Consider the following 16,697-nt stretch of genomic DNA (forward strand, 5'->3'; position numbering starts at 1 on the left):
CTTGAGAGTATAAAAATCACTTTTGATGTACAGTGCTTTGCAACCAACAACTTACCGCTGGTTTGGTGCTTGTTCACTGGGACGATTCTAACTGGAACATCCCCTCTCGTAAGCAAGCTACGCAAACCAGCCAATAAGATGCCATGTTGAGTAGGTGAAGGCAAGACAAACTCAAACCAAAAACCCATTGGCTTAACAATAAAGTGGCAAGGGGAATCACCAATATAACCCTGTTACATGTGTGTGCATGGTTGGTTTCCTGATGGTCCTCTAACATATCTGCTGTGTGTTTTCATCCTGACCCAGATATGGTTCCAGAACCGCCGGGCCAAGTGGAGGAAGACTGGAGCTCTGGGAGAGAGCAGGGGATTGGACGAACTCTCAGACACCGACCAACAGTCTGAGAGGGTGGTGCCGCTTCCTCCGCTGATTGGATCCCTCCAAACCAGGCCACACCCACTACGGCACAGGCTCTTCCTCTCCAGGCCACACTACCATCCCATTGGTGTTTACCAGCACTTCCTGCCCAAGCTCCACCCAGCCCTGGTACCCTACTCTGAGCCCTACCTGCTTCCCCTCCCAGCCCAGTCCTAGTTGACACCAATGACACACACCATACCTGGACACACACTCAGCTGACAGACGCACACACTGGATGTCTTGTATGTCAAGTATGTCTGTCCCTGTACATATGTGTTTTCTGTCTGTCCCTGTACATATGTGTTTTCTGTCTGTCCCTGTACATATGTGTTTTCTGTCTGTCCCTGTACATATGTGTTTTCTGTCTGTCCCTGTACATATGTGTTTTCTGTCTGTCCCTGTACATATGTGTTTTCTGTCTGTCCCTGTACATATGTGTTTTCTGTCTGTCCCTGTACATATGTGTTTTCTGTCTGTCCCTGTACATATGTGTGTTTTCTTTTCTGTCCCTGTACATATGTGTTTTCTGTCTGTCCCTGTACATATGTGTTTTCTGTCTGTCCCTGTACATATGTGTTTTCTGTCTGTCCCTGTACATATGTGTTTTCTGTCTGTCCCTGTACATATGTGTTTTCTGTCTGTCCCTGTACATATGTGTTTTCTGTCTGTCCCTGTACATATGTGTTTTCTGTCTGTCCCTGTACATATGTGTTTTCTGTATGTAAAACAATTCTACTCATACAGAAGTCTGCTATTTTCATTAATTTCATACAAAGTACCGTAAATAAAGGTCTTCAGTCTGAGCATGAATAGCTGAATCAGGTGTGTTATTGTAGGGCTGGAATGAAACACCCAGTAGCTCTCCAGGACCAGTGTGGGAGAGTTGGAGACAATGTCCCAGACTGATCCTGGGTTCTCTGAGATTCTGAAAAACACTCTGACTCAGTTATCATCAGTCTTACGTCACTTCCAGAGGGCAGGCCAGGCGGTGTGTGTAGAGTCAACCATATAGTTCCTTGAATCTGAGAAGTCCTCTCAAAGGTTAAAGTAGTTCATGTGATTATGATTAACAGGACAATGTTCTCGAGTCTTTAAACAATGAATATTTATGGGTGATGATTGCCAAGGAAACCATTATATATTATCATTATGTATTTATAATAGAAACTCAATAAATTACATGTAGCCCACACATACAGTGCCAGGGTTTGAGAAATGAAGATAGAAAGAGGGTTATTTCAGATGATACAGGGCCTATAAAAGGGATAGTATGTTGAGATTTCAGATTATTATTCAATTGTTTTATTGTACTTTAAATATATGGTACATTAATGGTACTACCTTATCTTAATTCACCTGGGGTGAATCTGAGGGTAGGGCAGGTGTACAGTCATCTGAGACAGACACACAACCAGGTGTAGAGTCATCACAAATGTGTAAGATGGTTAAATGTTTCAGTGTTGCAGATAGAAATATAGTAGATCGATAGCTCTCAATAGATCTCTTAAATGAAATCTCTGAGAATTATGTTTTTAACTGCAAAGTTCTGGAAATGTCATCCCTGTCACGCCCTGACCGTAGATTGCTTTGTAGGTTTCTATTTTTAGTTTGGTCAGGGTGTGACGTGGGTGGGTATTCTACGTTGTAGGTCTAGGTTTTCTTTTTCTATGTGTTTGGCCTGGTATGGTTCTCAATCAGAGGCAGCTGTCTACCGTTGTCTCTGAGAGCCATACTTAGGTAGCCTGTTTTCCCGTTTTGAGTTGTGGGTGATTAGTTTCTGGTTAGTGTTTGTTGCACCTGTCAGAACTGTTCGGTTATGGTTTTGTTGTTTTTGTTCGTGTATTCATTCTGGATTAAAAGTATTATGGACACGTACCACGCTGCACTTTGGTCCTCCTCTCCTTCCACCAACGACAATCGTTACAATCCCATCTGAACACATGATCAACTAAATGTTTCTCAACTCCAGTCCAAGGGAAACAACTGGTCAATGGCTTGATGATTAGTTGAGTGATTGAATCGGGTGTGTCAGAGTCAATGAATGGGCTGGAGTAAACATGGACTGGAGTTGAGGAACCCCGATCAGAATATTTCAGTGAGGTGGTTTGTTCCATCCTTGTAGCTGTGATCTATTTACGATGGCGCTCTTGCCTTGACTCAACAACACTTCTTCCCTCTGCTGAACTTTTCACCCCATCTTATCTGTGTTTTCATGCGATTAGAATTTGGGTGAACCCTGTATTATAACAGCCTTAACAGATGAGCTAATATGTGTCCCCGTCCACAGGCTGAGATTAGAACACACACACACCAGTTTGGCCAAAGGCTGGCAGATTTTTGGGGGTGTTATTGAATTTTCCAAGAATTTGTTTGCTGTGTTTCCAAAATGCCTGAAGTACTGAGCTTTAACCAACATCCAAAGATCAAAGTCAAGCATTTCAAATAGAGGAACATTTCATTTCACAGTTCTGTATAACTGGTTTATTATGGCGTGACCAGTGAGTGGTACGCTGTATAAATGTATATTGATTTATGTTTTAAATAAGATGTGCTTGTTGCTATATCACTTAATTTCAAAAGTATATCAGGAAATAAAAGTATCTAATGGACTAAAGTAGGCGACCGAAAGCTGATCAACATTAGAACGATGGATAATTCTAACTCATATTTGAAAATAAATTGGACTTTGTTTCAGATATTTTGATGAGCTTGGCATGTATGTCCTCTTGTGGTTCAATAAGGGTATCACAGCTCTGACATCTTATTTCTGTGTTCCTGGTTTGAACAGGTGATGGCACTGTAGGACTAAGAATAGGCTACTGTTGAGATGTTAGGTCTACTTTTGCGCCCTCTCCTGGCTCGAACATGAAATTGTTTCCTGTCATCTTTCTCACTATGATTTGTATTAGCGGCCTATCTGGAGCATAATAATAAACATCATAGGGTCATTGCAGTTGACACGTCAGGATCTAGGCTAAAATACAACAGAGGTCCCAATAGGGACCATATACAGTGCCTTCGGAAAGAATTCAGAACCCTTGACTTTTTAATTCAATTGTTTTTTCCCCCTCAATCTACACACAATACTCCATAATGACAAAGCAAAAAGAGGTCAAGACATTTTTTTAAATCATAAAAAAATTATGTTACATTTACATAAGATTTCAGACCCTTTATTCTGTACTTTGTTGAAGGACCTTTGGCAGCGATTACTACAGCCTGGAGTCTTCTTGGGTATGACTCTACAAGCTTGGCACACCTGTATTTGGGGAGATCCTCAAATTATTCTCTGCAGATCCTCTAAAGTTCTATCAGGTTGGATGGGGAGCGTTGCTGCACAGCTATTTTCAGGTCTTTCCAGAGATGTTCGATCGGGTTCAAGTCCAGGCTCTGGTTGGGCCACTCAAGGACATTCAAAGACTTGTCCCGAAGCCACTCCTGCGTTGTCTTGGCTGTGTGCTTAGGGTCATTGTCCTGTTGGAAGGTGAATCTTCAACCCAATCTGAGGTCGTGAGCGCTCTGCAGCAGGCTTTCATCAAGGATCTCTCTGTACTTTGCTCTGTTCTTCTTTCCCTTGATCCTGACTAGTCTCCCAGTCCCTGTCGCTAAAAAACATCCCCACACCATGATGCTTTCACTACCATGCTTCACCGTAAGAATGGTGCCAGGTTTCCTCCAGACGTGATGCTTGGCATTCACGCCAAAGAGTTCAATCTTGGTTTCATCAGACCAGAGTTCATGTTTCTCATGGTCTGTGAGTCGTTAGGTGACATTTGGCAAACTCCAAGCACGCAGTCATGTGCCTTTTACTGAGGAGTGGCGTCCGTCTGGCCACTCTACCATAAAGGCCTGATTGGTAGAGTGCTGCAGCGATGGTTGTCCTTCTGGAATGTTCTCTCTCATCTCCACAGAGGAACTCTAGAGCTCTGTCAGGGACCATCGGGTTCTTGGTAACCTCACTGACCAAGGCCCTTCTCCCCCGATTTCTCAGTTTGGCTGGGCGGTCAGCTCTAAGAAGAGTCTTGGTGGTTCCAAACTACTTCCATTTAAAAATGATGGAGGCCACTGTGTTCTTGGGAACCTTCAATGCTGCAGAAGTACACTTGCCCAGAGCTGTGCCTCGACAGAATCCTGTCTTGGAGCTCTACAGACAATTCCTTTGACCTCATGCCTTGGTTTTTGCTTTGTGATGCACTGTTAACAGTGGGACCTTATATAGACAAGTGTGTGCCTTTCCAAATCATGTCCAATCTATTCAATTTACCACAGGTGGACTCCAATCAAGTTGTAGAAACATCTCAAGGATAATCAATGGAAACAGGATGCACCTGTGCTCAATTTCGAGTCTCATAGCAAAGGGTCTGAATACTTTATATATATATATATATATATATATATATATATATATTATTTGCAAGAATGTCTTAAAACCTGTTTTCACTTTGTTTATTATGGGATATTGTGTGTAGATTGCTGATTAATTGTTTTATTTAATCAATTTTAGTTTAAGGCTGTAACGTAGCAAAATTAGGAAAAAGTAATGGGGTCTGAATACTTTCCGAAGACACCGTATAGGGACTACAGTTGAAGTTGGAAGTTTACATACACCTTAGCCAAATACATTTAAACTCAGTATTTCACAATTCCTGACATTTCATCCAAGTAAAAATTCCCTGTTTTAGGTCAGTTAGGATCACCACTTTATTTTAAGAATGTGAAATGTCAGAATAATAGTAGAGAGAATTATTTATTTCAGCTTTTATTTCTTTCATCACATTCCCAGTGGGTCAGAAGTTTACATACACTCAATCAGCATTTGGTAGCATTGCCTTTAAATTGATTAACATGGGTCAAAAGTTTTGGGTAGCCTTCCACACGCTTCCCACAATAAGTTGGGTAAATTTTGGCCCATTCCTCCAGACAGAGCTGGTGTAACTGAGTCAGGTTTGTAGGCCTCTTTGCTTGCACACGCTTTTTCAGTTCTGCCCACAAATGTTCTATGGGATTGAGGTCAGGGCTTTGTGATGGCCACTCCAATAGCTTGACTTTGTTGTCCTTAAGCCATTTTGCCACAACTTTGGAAGTATGCTTGTGGTCATTGTCCATTTTGAAGACCCATTTGCGACCAAGCTTTAACTTCCTGACTGATGTCTTGAGATGTTGCTTCAATATATCCACAGTATTTTCCATCCTCATGATGCCATCTATTTTGTGAAGTGCACCAGTCCCTCCCCCACAACATGATGCTGCCACCCCCGTGCTTCACGGTTGGGATGGTGTTCTTCGGCTTGCAAGCCTCCCCCTTTTCCTCCAAACATAACAATGGTCATTATGGCCAAACAGTTCTATTTGTGTTTCATCAGACCAGAGGACATTTCTCCACAAAGTATGATCTTTGTCCCCATTTGCAGTTGCAAACCGTAGTCTGGCTTTTATATGGCGGTTTTAGAGCAGTGGCTTCTTCCTTGCTGAGCGGCCTTTCAGGCTATGTTAATATAGGACTCGTTTTGTACCTGTTTCCTCCAGCATCTTCACAAGGTCCTTTGCTGTTGTTCTGAGATTGAAGGAGGCAAGAAGGGAAGCATAGAAAGGAGACAGAACGCATCTCCATCCTATGGGGGATTACGGCTGATCGGTCCCATGGTGTTTATACTTGCGTACTATTGTTTGTACAGATGAACGTGGTACCTTCAGGAGTTTGGAAATTGCTCCCAAGGATGAACCAGACTTGTGGAGGTCTACAATTTTCTTTCTGAGGTCTTGGCTGATTTATTTTCATTTTCCCATGATGTCAAGCAAAGAGGCACTGTGTTTGAAGGAAGGCCTCCACATGTACACCTCCAATTGACTCAAATTATCTCAATTAGCCTATCAGAAGCTTCTAAAGCCATGACAAGCTGTTTAAAGGCACAGTCAATTTAGTGTATGTAAACTTCTGACCCACTGGAATTGTGATACAGTGAATTATAAGTGAAATAATCTGTCTGTAAACAATTGTTGGAAAAATGACTTGTGTCATGCACAGAGTAAATGTCCTAACCGACTTGGCAAAAATATAGTTTGTTAACAAGAAATTTGTGAAATGGTTGAGAAACGAGTTTTAATGACTCCAACCTAAGTGTATGTAAACTTTCGAATTCAACTGTATATATAGGGATCAGATATATCAGGGATCATTGCGTGAAAATGATTGGAACCCCTGATGTAGGGGTGTGGTATAAAACAAATGATTAGGCCTATCGCTTTCTAGCCACATTAGTTTATTAATAATCCGTGATCAGCAACGGTGAAGAAAGGTTGTAAAAGCAACAGATGCCATCGTCAACATAAACATGGTCCTCCTTGTCTGTGGGCCAACCCAGCGTGACGGGCAGTATTCATACCGTACCGCAGAGGGAGAGATGTGCGGGTGAACGGTCGACGTCACAGCCACAGGCAGCAGAAGGATGGGCGAGAGTTGTGTGTACCTTGCCGCTGCTTCATGGCAATAGAGAGATGGCGTCCGCATCCCGATGAATAAGCAAAAAAAGAAGAGGGAAAGGGATGATGCTGGACCCTACGCCTAAAGGGGAAACCGTTCAATTCAACACATCAGCTATGGAGGGATTCATCTCTCTTTCACAATCATTTCGCTCCGGGGATGTTAACGCCCTTTTCATGCGTTTTTAAACTCCTCGGTTGATTCCTTCCAACGAAGGAGGTGAGGAGATTGCTGTCCGGTAGGCTACATCTGTTTTCTTCCTCCGCTTCTCTGCCCATCTGACGCAGGGGCGAGGAGGAGAGGAGAGGAGAGGGAGGGCGATGGCTGCTGGAGGAGGATGCGGGGACACGGTGGAGCAGTGCCGGGCAGAGGTGGAGCGTTTGACCCGTGAGTTAGCGGAGGCGAACCGGGAGAAGATCCGGGCTGCGGAGTGCGGTCTGGTGGTTCTGGAGGAGAACCAGACCCTGAAGCAGCAATATTCGGATCTAGAGGCCGAGCAAGAGGCGCTCAGACAGGAGCTGGAGCAGCTACAAGAGGTATCAACCACTTAAAACACGCTATTAAATAACACCCGAAGTTAACCATAAACATTGGCCCATGTGATATAAGTTCAGTGCTTCCTGGAAATGTATTCGTAAACATGCATTAATTAGTTAGCCTCAATCCAACTTCATTCGGCCCAAAGCGGGTAGACTACATCCCTTCCAAGGGATGAGTGATGTCAGCGAGATTTGGGCAGGGCCCCCCGCCTCATCCACAGAAGTTGGCACCAGTCAGACACCCCACAGCGGATCTGAGTCTGTCAGAGATACACAGGCCTCAGCAGAGAACTGGGAGGGGGGCGGAGAGGGCTTTGTTGTCCGAGCAGGGAGTAGCGTAGTAACTTGATGCTATGCGCAAGTCTGACACGCAGGTATGGACTTTCCAAGGTGTGCTACTGATGCGCATTTTGGTGCAATGGAATATCATATGTTTGTTGTGGTAGGCTACTTTGCGTGCCTGGATGGGTGTTGTTAATTATGTGTCAAACAGCTTTTGCATGCCTCTTTAAACAGATTTTTAAAGAGATACTGAATTCTGCAATACACTTGAACACCTATGGGGGGAAGTGTTAACCGTCTATTCAAAAAGTAGATATGTGAAACATTGTGTAAGCTACACAGTACTTAGGGAATGGTGTATTATAGTGGTACTATCTGGCTGGCAGACTCACTATGTGGCATACCCACATTTGGGTTAGTCATGTCCTGCTCTAAGATTCACACCTCTAAAATCAGAGTCGGACAGTGCTCTCTCCTATCCTCTCTTCCTTTTCTCTTCCCCTCTCTCTCCCACTCTTCTCTCTGTTCTCCTATTCTCCTATTCTCCCTCTCTCCCACTCTTCTCTCTGTTCTCCTATCCTCTCTTCCTTTTCTCTTCCCCTCTCTCTCCCACTCTTCTCTCTGTTCTCCTATTCTCCCTCTCTCCCACTCTTCTCTGTTCTCCTATCCTCTCTCCTATCCTCTCTTCCTCTCTCTCTCCCACTCTTCTCTCTGTTCTCCTATTCTCCTATTCTCCCACTCTACTCTGTTCTCCTATCCTCTCTCCTATCCTCTCTCTCTCCCACTCTTCTCTCTGTTCTCCTATTCTCCCTCTCTCCCACTCTTTCTCTGTTCTCCTATCCTCTCCTATCCTCTCTTCCTTTCCTCTTCCTCTCTCTCTCCCTCTTCTCTCTGTTCTCCTATGTTCTCCTATCCTCTCTTCCTTTTCTTCCCTCTCTCTCCCACTCTTCTCTGTTCTCCTATCCTCTCTCCTATCCTCTTCCTCTCTCTCTCCCACTCTTCTCTCTGTTCTCCTATTCTCTCTCCTATCCTCTCTTCCTTTTCTCTTCCTCTCTCTCTCCCACTCTTCTCTCTGTTCTCCTCCTATTCTCCTATTCTCCCTCTCTCTCTCCCACTCTTCTCTCTGTTCTCCTATCCTCTCTCCTATCCTCTCTTCCTCCCTCTCTCCCACTCTTCTCTGTTCTCCTATCCTCTCTCCCTCTCTCCCACTCTTCTCTCTGTTCTCCTATCCTCTCTCCTATCCTCTCTTCCTTTCCTCTTCCTCTCTCTCTCCCACTCTTCTCTCTGTTCTCCTATTCTCCCTCTCTCCCACTCTTCTCTCTGTTCTCCTATTCTCCCTCTCTCCCACTCTTCTCTGTTCTCCTATCCTCTCTCCTATCCTCTCTTCCTCTCTCTCTCCCACTCTTCTCTCTGTTCTCCTATTCTCCTATTCTCCCTCTCTCTCTCTCTCTCTCTCTCTCTCTCTCTCACTCACTCTTCTCTCTGTCCTCTGTTCTCCTATTCTCTCCTCTCTCTCGCTCCTCTCCATATCCTTTGTTCTCTGTTCAGAATTGGTGTCTGTGTCTCTTCTTCCCCACATCTTTTTCTCTGATTGTTCCCAGTGAGCACGTGCTTCACAATAAATCAGTCAGTATTTTCAAATTCACTAGAGTTTGATATAAAAACAAAACAAGATTACAAAGCAAATCAAGGGCATCATGAAGCCTGACAGAACTTGATTTAACCATAATTCTATATTACTGGTCTAATCAAAGCAAGCCTTTTCACCTTTACACTACATATAATAATAATACTTATTTCTTCATCAGACCTCGGTTCAAATAAATGTGTATTTGAGTATCTGGCGTAAAAGTTGTTTAAAAAATTGGAGTATTTGAGTATTTTCAAATGTAAGCATTTTAAAATCCACAGCCAGAACAAATACTTTTAAATTATTTTAATGGTTATTTGTATAAACCAAATAGTCAACCAAATACTTATTTCAAATATTATTTTCAAATACCTGGGTGAATGCATGGGAGTGTATTTGAGTCAGTGTATTAGAATTTTTCAAATACTTTCCGAGTGTATTTCCAAATACATAAAAATGATTCATCTTTTCAAATAAAACTATATAATTTGAATACTTACTTTCCAATGTATGTAAAAGTAATTGAGCTATTTTAAATAGTTTTTCAACCCAAGTCTGTTCTTCACTACCATGTGTAACGATTTTCTTCTTCCTCTGACAAGGTAAGTGTCCATAATATATTTAATAAACCGAACACAGAATACAAGAGAAATAAATGAAAGCCGAAACAGTTCTGTATGGAAAACAACTACCCACAACCCATAGTGGGAAAACAGGCTGCCTAAGTATGGTTCTCAATCAGAGACAACGAATGACAGCTGCCTCTGATTGGGAACCATACCAGGCCAAAACCAGAAATATAAAACATAGAATGCCCACCCCAACTCACGCCCTGACCAAACTAAAACAGAGACATAAAAAAGGCACTAAGGTCAGGACGTGACACCATGATTGGTAATTTATTCCTGTTCATTTCAATAATCAATTCTTGCTAATTAGATACTCTGTGCCAAGGTGTAACACATTTTTTACAAATACTCTGTCGATCTGCAACAAACAGTGTTTTCTTTGCCGTTTTCTTTCTGTCGTTGGTTATGGCAGTATTCATTCACTGGTTTGTTAGCTATAGTACAGACGGGTGTGTCTGTAGGCAGCTGACAATGCATTTACAGTAACTGAAGGTCAGTGTGTGTGTGCGTGTGCGTGTGTGAGTGTGTGTGAACTTGGCATACATTCTGAAGCGCTATTAGATTGTTTTGGACATGGTGTAGGCAGCCAATAATGAAGGCATACCTGTGACTTGTCCTGTCCACTCTGCATCTGTCATATGCAGTTTAAACCATGTGTATTTAGATGTCAATCAGCTCAGCATTTTCTGCAGTACCCCATCATCCACTCTCTCTATCTCCACCTCTCCCCCCTCCTCGTTCTGTTTTCTGTGATACTGTGAAGGACATCACACTGCTTGCTGAAAAGCTATCTATTCACCGGCTCGAGTGGGGACACTTCAGGCTGAGGAGTAAAGTTCACACATCCCCATTTGCTACACCAGCCCCAGGTCTCTCTCTATTGCTCTCTGTCCCCCTTCTCCTATTCTCCACCCCCTCTCCTCTCCTCCTCTCTCCCTTGGCCATGGCCACTCATCTTTAGAGAAAGTCTTCATCTGGTCTAGGCTTCCATCAGTCAGCTCAATACCTAATTTAATCTCAATTAACTCCCATCGATCACTATGTTTCTCAGGCATACCACTGCTGCTGCTACTGGGGAAAGGGCTATACTGGTCGCAGAATGATCTATCTAGATTGGACTATTTGTTGACAGTTATCTCACGTTGTTGTAATAATTGGTTTTCTTTACCACTTTGAGAAAAGGTTGATTTCCTACTTTTACTAGTCCTGTGGATAGTAGTCTTCCACACAGTGGTCTGGTCCAGTTGGTGTTGCAGGGAAAAGGTCATTGTAGCTAGAATTGCCTCATCATCTTCCCTGAGACCTGAAGTAACTGAATAAACTGTCACGTCTTAACCTGAAGCTGAGCTTTGATTGGTTTACTGGGGCTGACAGTTGGCTTTGGGGTGCAGAGTTATACTTGAGACATATGGCAGTATGCAGGCTTGGTACCTGCTCAATTGGTAAAGTATCAGGCATTCACTTCTTTAGGTTTTTCTTGATGTGTTGTGATCTGGACTACTCTGTTCCTCATTGCTCATTTAGACCAGGTTCAGTTCAGAAGGAAAGCTACTTTAAGTACAGATATGCATGCTGGAAACAGTACACCATGACCACCATGTTCCCTCTCTGAGCTTTACTGGAAACAGTCCACCGTGACCACCATGTTCCCTCTCTGAGCTTTACTGGAAACAGTCCACCGTGACCACCGTGTTCCCTCTCTGAGGTTTACTGGAAACAGTCCACCATGACCACCGTGTTCCCTCTCTGAGCTTTACTGGAAACAGTCCACCATGACCACCGTGTTCCCTCTCTGAGCTTTACTGGAAACAGTCCACCATGACCACCGTGTTCCCTCTCTGAGCTTTACTGGAAACAGTCCACCATGACCACCGTGTTCCCTCTCTGAGCTTTAACAGTCCACCATGACCACTGTGTTCCCTCTCTGAGGTTTACTGGAAACAGTCCACCGTGACCACCGTGTACCCTCTCTGAGGTTTACTGGAAACAGTCCACCATGGGGCGGCAGGGTACCCTAGTGGTTAGCGCGTTGGACTAGTATCCGAAAGGTTGCAAGTTCGAATCCCCGACCTGACAAGGTACAAATCTGTCGTTCTGCCCCTGAACAGGCAGTTAACCCACCGTTCCTAGGCCGTCATTGAAAATAAGAATTTGTTCTTAACTGACTTGCCTAGTTAAATAAAGGTATAATAAATAAATACTTTTTTTTTTTTACTGGAAACAGTCCACTGTGACCACCGTGTTCCCTCTCTGAGCTTTACTGGAAACAGTCCACCGTGTTCCCTCTCTGAGCTTTACTGGAAACAGTCCACCATGACCCCGTGTTCCCTCTCTGAGCTTTACTGGAAACAGTCCACCATGACCCCGTGTTCCCTCTCTGAGCTTTACTGGAAACAGTCCACCATGACCCCGTGTTCCCTCTCTGAGCTTTACTGGAAACAGTCCACCATGACCCCGTGTTCCCTCTCTGAGCTTTACTGGAAACAGTCCACCATGACCCCCAGTGTTCCCTCTCTGAGCTTTACTGGAAACAGTCCACCGTGTTCCCTCTCTGACCACCGTGTTCCCTCTCTGAGCTTTACTGGAAACAGTCCACCATGACCACCGTGTTCCCTCTCTGAGCTTTACTGGAAACAGTCCACCATGACCCCGTGTTCCCTCTCTGAGCTTTACTGGAAACAGTCCACCATGACCACCGTGTTCCCTCTCTGAGCTTTACTGGAAACAGTCCACCATGACCCCCGTGTTCCCTCTCTGAGCTTTACTGGAAACAGTCCACCGTGACCACCGTGTTCCCTCTCTGAGCTTTACTGGAAACAGTCCACCGTGTCCCCTCTCTGAGCTTTACTGGAAACAGTCCACCATGACCACCGTGTTCCCTCTGTGAGCTTTACTAGAAACAGTCCACCGTGACCACTGTGTTCCCTCTCTGAGCTTTACTGGATGAAAGGGAAAAAGTGAGACTTTGTCATAAATGATTCATCATAGCATGCTCTGCTTTCATCATGGTAGTGTTGTGCTAGACAGTCAGTTTCATTTCATGGGAATGTACAAGCCTGATTGTTAATGATCAACTCAGGAACCTAACCAGATCTCCTCAGGGTACAGGTAGCAGGAGTCAGTGATTCTAAGCACTGTCAAGTGTTTATGCTAGATATTTCCCTGAGCCAAATTTAAACCTGAATTTAAACCAACATTTTCTAATTCAGACATTAACCTACAGTGACAGTCTGCCTTCTGCGCTACGTCTTAAGTCATTCTGTTCATTCTAAAACATAATGTAATTGACTCCTGGTATAATATAATCATTAGGTAATTGAGTTCTTCAGAAGGCCTGGTATAATGTAATAGCCATTGGTTAACAACGGGATAGGACCCAGAAGGACCAGCCTTTGCAATAAAGATCTACTGACAGCTTGATGTTAATCAGCCTGCTCCACAGTAGCCCATCAGATTGGTTTTGAAGGGAGGTATATTTAGGCTCTGCTCATTTTATTGATTTGCTTTAGGAACGTAACGTACACTCACTCCATCTAGGAATTGGTGCATTCATTTTTTAAATTGGAAGTGGTTTTCAAAGAGTAGGTTATAGTACTATGTAGTACAGTGAGCTCCAGAAGTATTGGGACAGTGACAATTCTTTTGTTTTGGCTCTGTACTCCAGCACTTTGAAATGATACAATTACTACGAGGTTAAAATGCTGTCAACTTTAATTTGAGGGTGTTTTGTGTTTCAGATTGTTTTGTGTTCAGTAGAAATAAATGGTAAATGATGTATTGTGTAATTTTGGAGACGCTTTTATTGTAAATAAGAATATAGTAGTTTTCTAAACACTTCTACATTAATGTGGATGCTACCATGGTTACAGATAGTCCTGAATGAATCGTGAATAATGAGATAGTGAGAAAGTTACAGAAAGTTACAGATGCACAAATATCATACCCCCAAGACATGCTAACCATGCTAACCATCATCACAACAACAGGGGAGGTTAGCATTTTTGTGGGGGTATGATATTTGTGCATCTGTAACTTTCTCATTCAGGATTATCCGTAACCATGGTAGCATCCACATTAATGGAGAAGTGTTTAGAAACATATTCTACAATAAAAGTGGCTCCAAAATGACACAATATATTATTTACCATTTTATTTCTATTGGGCACAAAGTCATCTGAAACAGAACCAAAACGAACAGCAAATGCATCCAACAAATGTGTAGAGTTACAAGCTTGATATAGTCATTGTGTGCTAGGAATATGGGACCAAATACTCAGCTTTTGACTACTTTAATGCACATTTAAGTGACATTGTCCCAATACCTGACAGTCTGCACTTGTATCATTTCAAATCCAAAGTGCTGGAGTACAGAGGCAAAATAACTTCAAATGGGTCACTGTCCCGAAACTTTTGGAGCTCATTGTATATGTACTGTGTTGTATGTAGAACAGGGAGGAAGTGGAAGTGATTAGGGAATATCAGTAACTGTTAAGAGTGCTTGAAGTGATAGTTTTCCATTTCCTGTGTAAAGTGCACCAGTGTCTGGGAGGAGCTGGGTGGAGTAAACAGGCTATCTACACCTCTCTGCTATACATTCCTCTATCTAAGCCTGTGAAGCCTCCCTCACTCTATAGCTAGCTATACATTACACACACATTACATCATGCCACATACACACCCCTGTATCTAAGTCTGCCCCATATTCCTCTCTGATATACATATTACACACACACACCTTTGTGGCCCTAGCCCACCTACAGTACTGCTGTGTTGTCGACTATTTCTCACCAACAACATTTTCCTAAATCCATCCGTCTCGCCATCCTTATGGTCCAATAGCCTAGTGTTGAACAATATAAACAATATAAAGTGTAATGAGGTTGTTGGACTACATCGTCTCTCTGCTTGTCTCTATTCTTGCATTGAGTGATGAATGATTCATGTGTGACCCTTGTGAAGGGGGTTTTAAAATGGGGAAGGGTTTTATGGTCACGCGTTGGAAGCAAGGATTGTTAAAGGGGAAGTAGGGGGAAGGGTTTTGCGGTTGATTGTAAAAAATGACGATAAATTCGGCGTGCATTAGCACTGCAGTCAGGCAAAATCAGAAACGCCCGACCCTCAACTCCCATTATGTCATACACAAACAACCAATGGGATGCGTCCTTCTCTAGCTTAACAGAGTATAATGTCTATAATCAAGTTGTCGCTAGACGCTGATCCCAGGTCAGTTCTAAGGCCCCGTGGTTCATTTTAGAATGTGTAAGCTGATCCTAGAACATTGTCAGAGAGCCACTGCTACCTGGACCTTACCTTGACAGGAAGCAAATGGATCCATGCCTGCATGTGTATGCTAAAGCATTAGTGTGAGTTACGTTATAGCTACTGACCGTCTATCATTGGCTCTCAGAGCGGGGAGAATGACTTAGGTCTATTAGGAAAGAACATTAGCCAAATGCATTATGTCTTGACCACTGTAGGGTATAGTGTAGTTGGCTGGGAATCTATCCCTCATCTGATCATACTGCAGAATGATCTAAAATACTGAAACGCTAAGAGAACTTCTTCTGCACACTTACTGTAGTGTGTCAGTGTAGTGTTTCAGTTTATTGTGACCAATTCACTGTGGGCAAAAAAAGAAATGAGGCCTACTTTGACTGAATGGCTAAAGTCTCACAGACCTTTCAAACCCCAGAGTGGATGAAGTCCCTTATCGGTAGGCTAACTTTTCTTCAACAGCTACTGTATTTGGCCTGATTCCAAGTGGCACCCCATTCCCTACATAGTGCACTACTTTTGACCAGAGCCCTTTAGGGTGCCATCTGTGGACTGTTTACACTAAATGATGGATTCTTCCTCTTGGTCACATGTTCACAGGCACTTAAGAGACAGCTGGGAAAACCTCTGGATGCCTGATGTCAGTCTGTATTACCCACATAGAGCACACAGGGATAGGCTGAATAATTCAACAAGGCGGTGGCTCTCCCATAATTAACCCTTAGACTCCTGAGAGGGTGGCTGAGAACAGTATCTCGTAAGTGTTCCTAGTGTGGTTGTTGATGTAGTGGTTGGAGGGAAGGGGGAGACGATGTGAAAGATTCCTTCCATCCCTCCAGACACATCTCAGGATACCATCCATGCACGATAGGACACCATCATATTACACGCACGCGACACACACACGGGCATGATGCACCGAGGTGGAGACTAGGGAGGAAGCAAAACAGAGACACAGAGAGATCGCTCTCTCACTATCAGTTAAACGTGTTGTGCGCAAGCTGGATTAGAACAGAATCTACCCACCCTGCCTATCTCCTGTTCTGTTCCTGGTCCTGTCCACCCAACCCAAGGTTATCTTTCAGAGAGGGTGTACTTCAAAAGGCCTGTGTTGTACTGCAGTGGGGCTCCTTCTTCAAAGAGCAATGGGTCTCCCACGTCTGCAGCCCTCCTGGGCCCTGTATTGATTAGTATCTGTTTAAGGCTGCTGAGCCATGTGCTGCTAACCCTTAGCTAGCGAACTCTCTAACTCAGCTAATCGGGACACAGTGAGAGGGGCATACAAACAGGGCACGCGGTAAGGATAAGGTATATTGTGCTGATTTGATTCTGAGGCTCATGCACAGTGTTTGATGAGAGTTAACCTGCAAAAACACCTCATATGATAGATAGGTCATTTCTTCATGGGCTGTGTTGCGGGATTACCTGTGGACGTATGGCAG

General features: G+C 43.6%; 2 protein-coding genes across 4 annotated transcripts in view; both read left to right on the top strand.

Annotated features, from left to right (window-relative positions):
* The window catches only part of LOC112217255 (paired mesoderm homeobox protein 2A-like), a 2,530-nt gene extending 1,779 nt beyond the window's left edge, over nt 1-751 (top strand). The window contains exon 3 of the mRNA XM_024377515.2: nt 307-751. Within this exon, the coding sequence (XP_024233283.1) occupies nt 307-594 (288 nt within the window). The 3' untranslated portion in view covers nt 595-751. The remainder of the gene's footprint in view (nt 1-306) is intronic.
* Nucleotides 752-6,680: 5,929 nt separating this feature from the next.
* The window catches only part of LOC112217169 (protein bicaudal D homolog 1-like), a 37,785-nt gene continuing 27,768 nt past the window's right edge, over nt 6,681-16,697 (top strand). The window contains exon 1 of one of the 3 annotated variants that reach the window (XM_042300202.1): nt 6,681-7,437. In XM_042300202.1, coding sequence (XP_042156136.1) covers nt 7,222-7,437 — 216 coding nt within the window. In that variant the 5' untranslated portion in view covers nt 6,681-7,221. The remainder of the gene's footprint in view (nt 7,438-16,697) is intronic. The other 2 variants (XM_042300204.1, XM_042300203.1) reach the window with 2 other exon arrangements.

Source organism: Oncorhynchus tshawytscha, linkage group LG17 (assembly GCF_018296145.1).
Source record: "Oncorhynchus tshawytscha isolate Ot180627B linkage group LG17, Otsh_v2.0, whole genome shotgun sequence".
NCBI classification, from domain to species: Eukaryota; Metazoa; Chordata; class Actinopteri; order Salmoniformes; family Salmonidae; genus Oncorhynchus; species Oncorhynchus tshawytscha.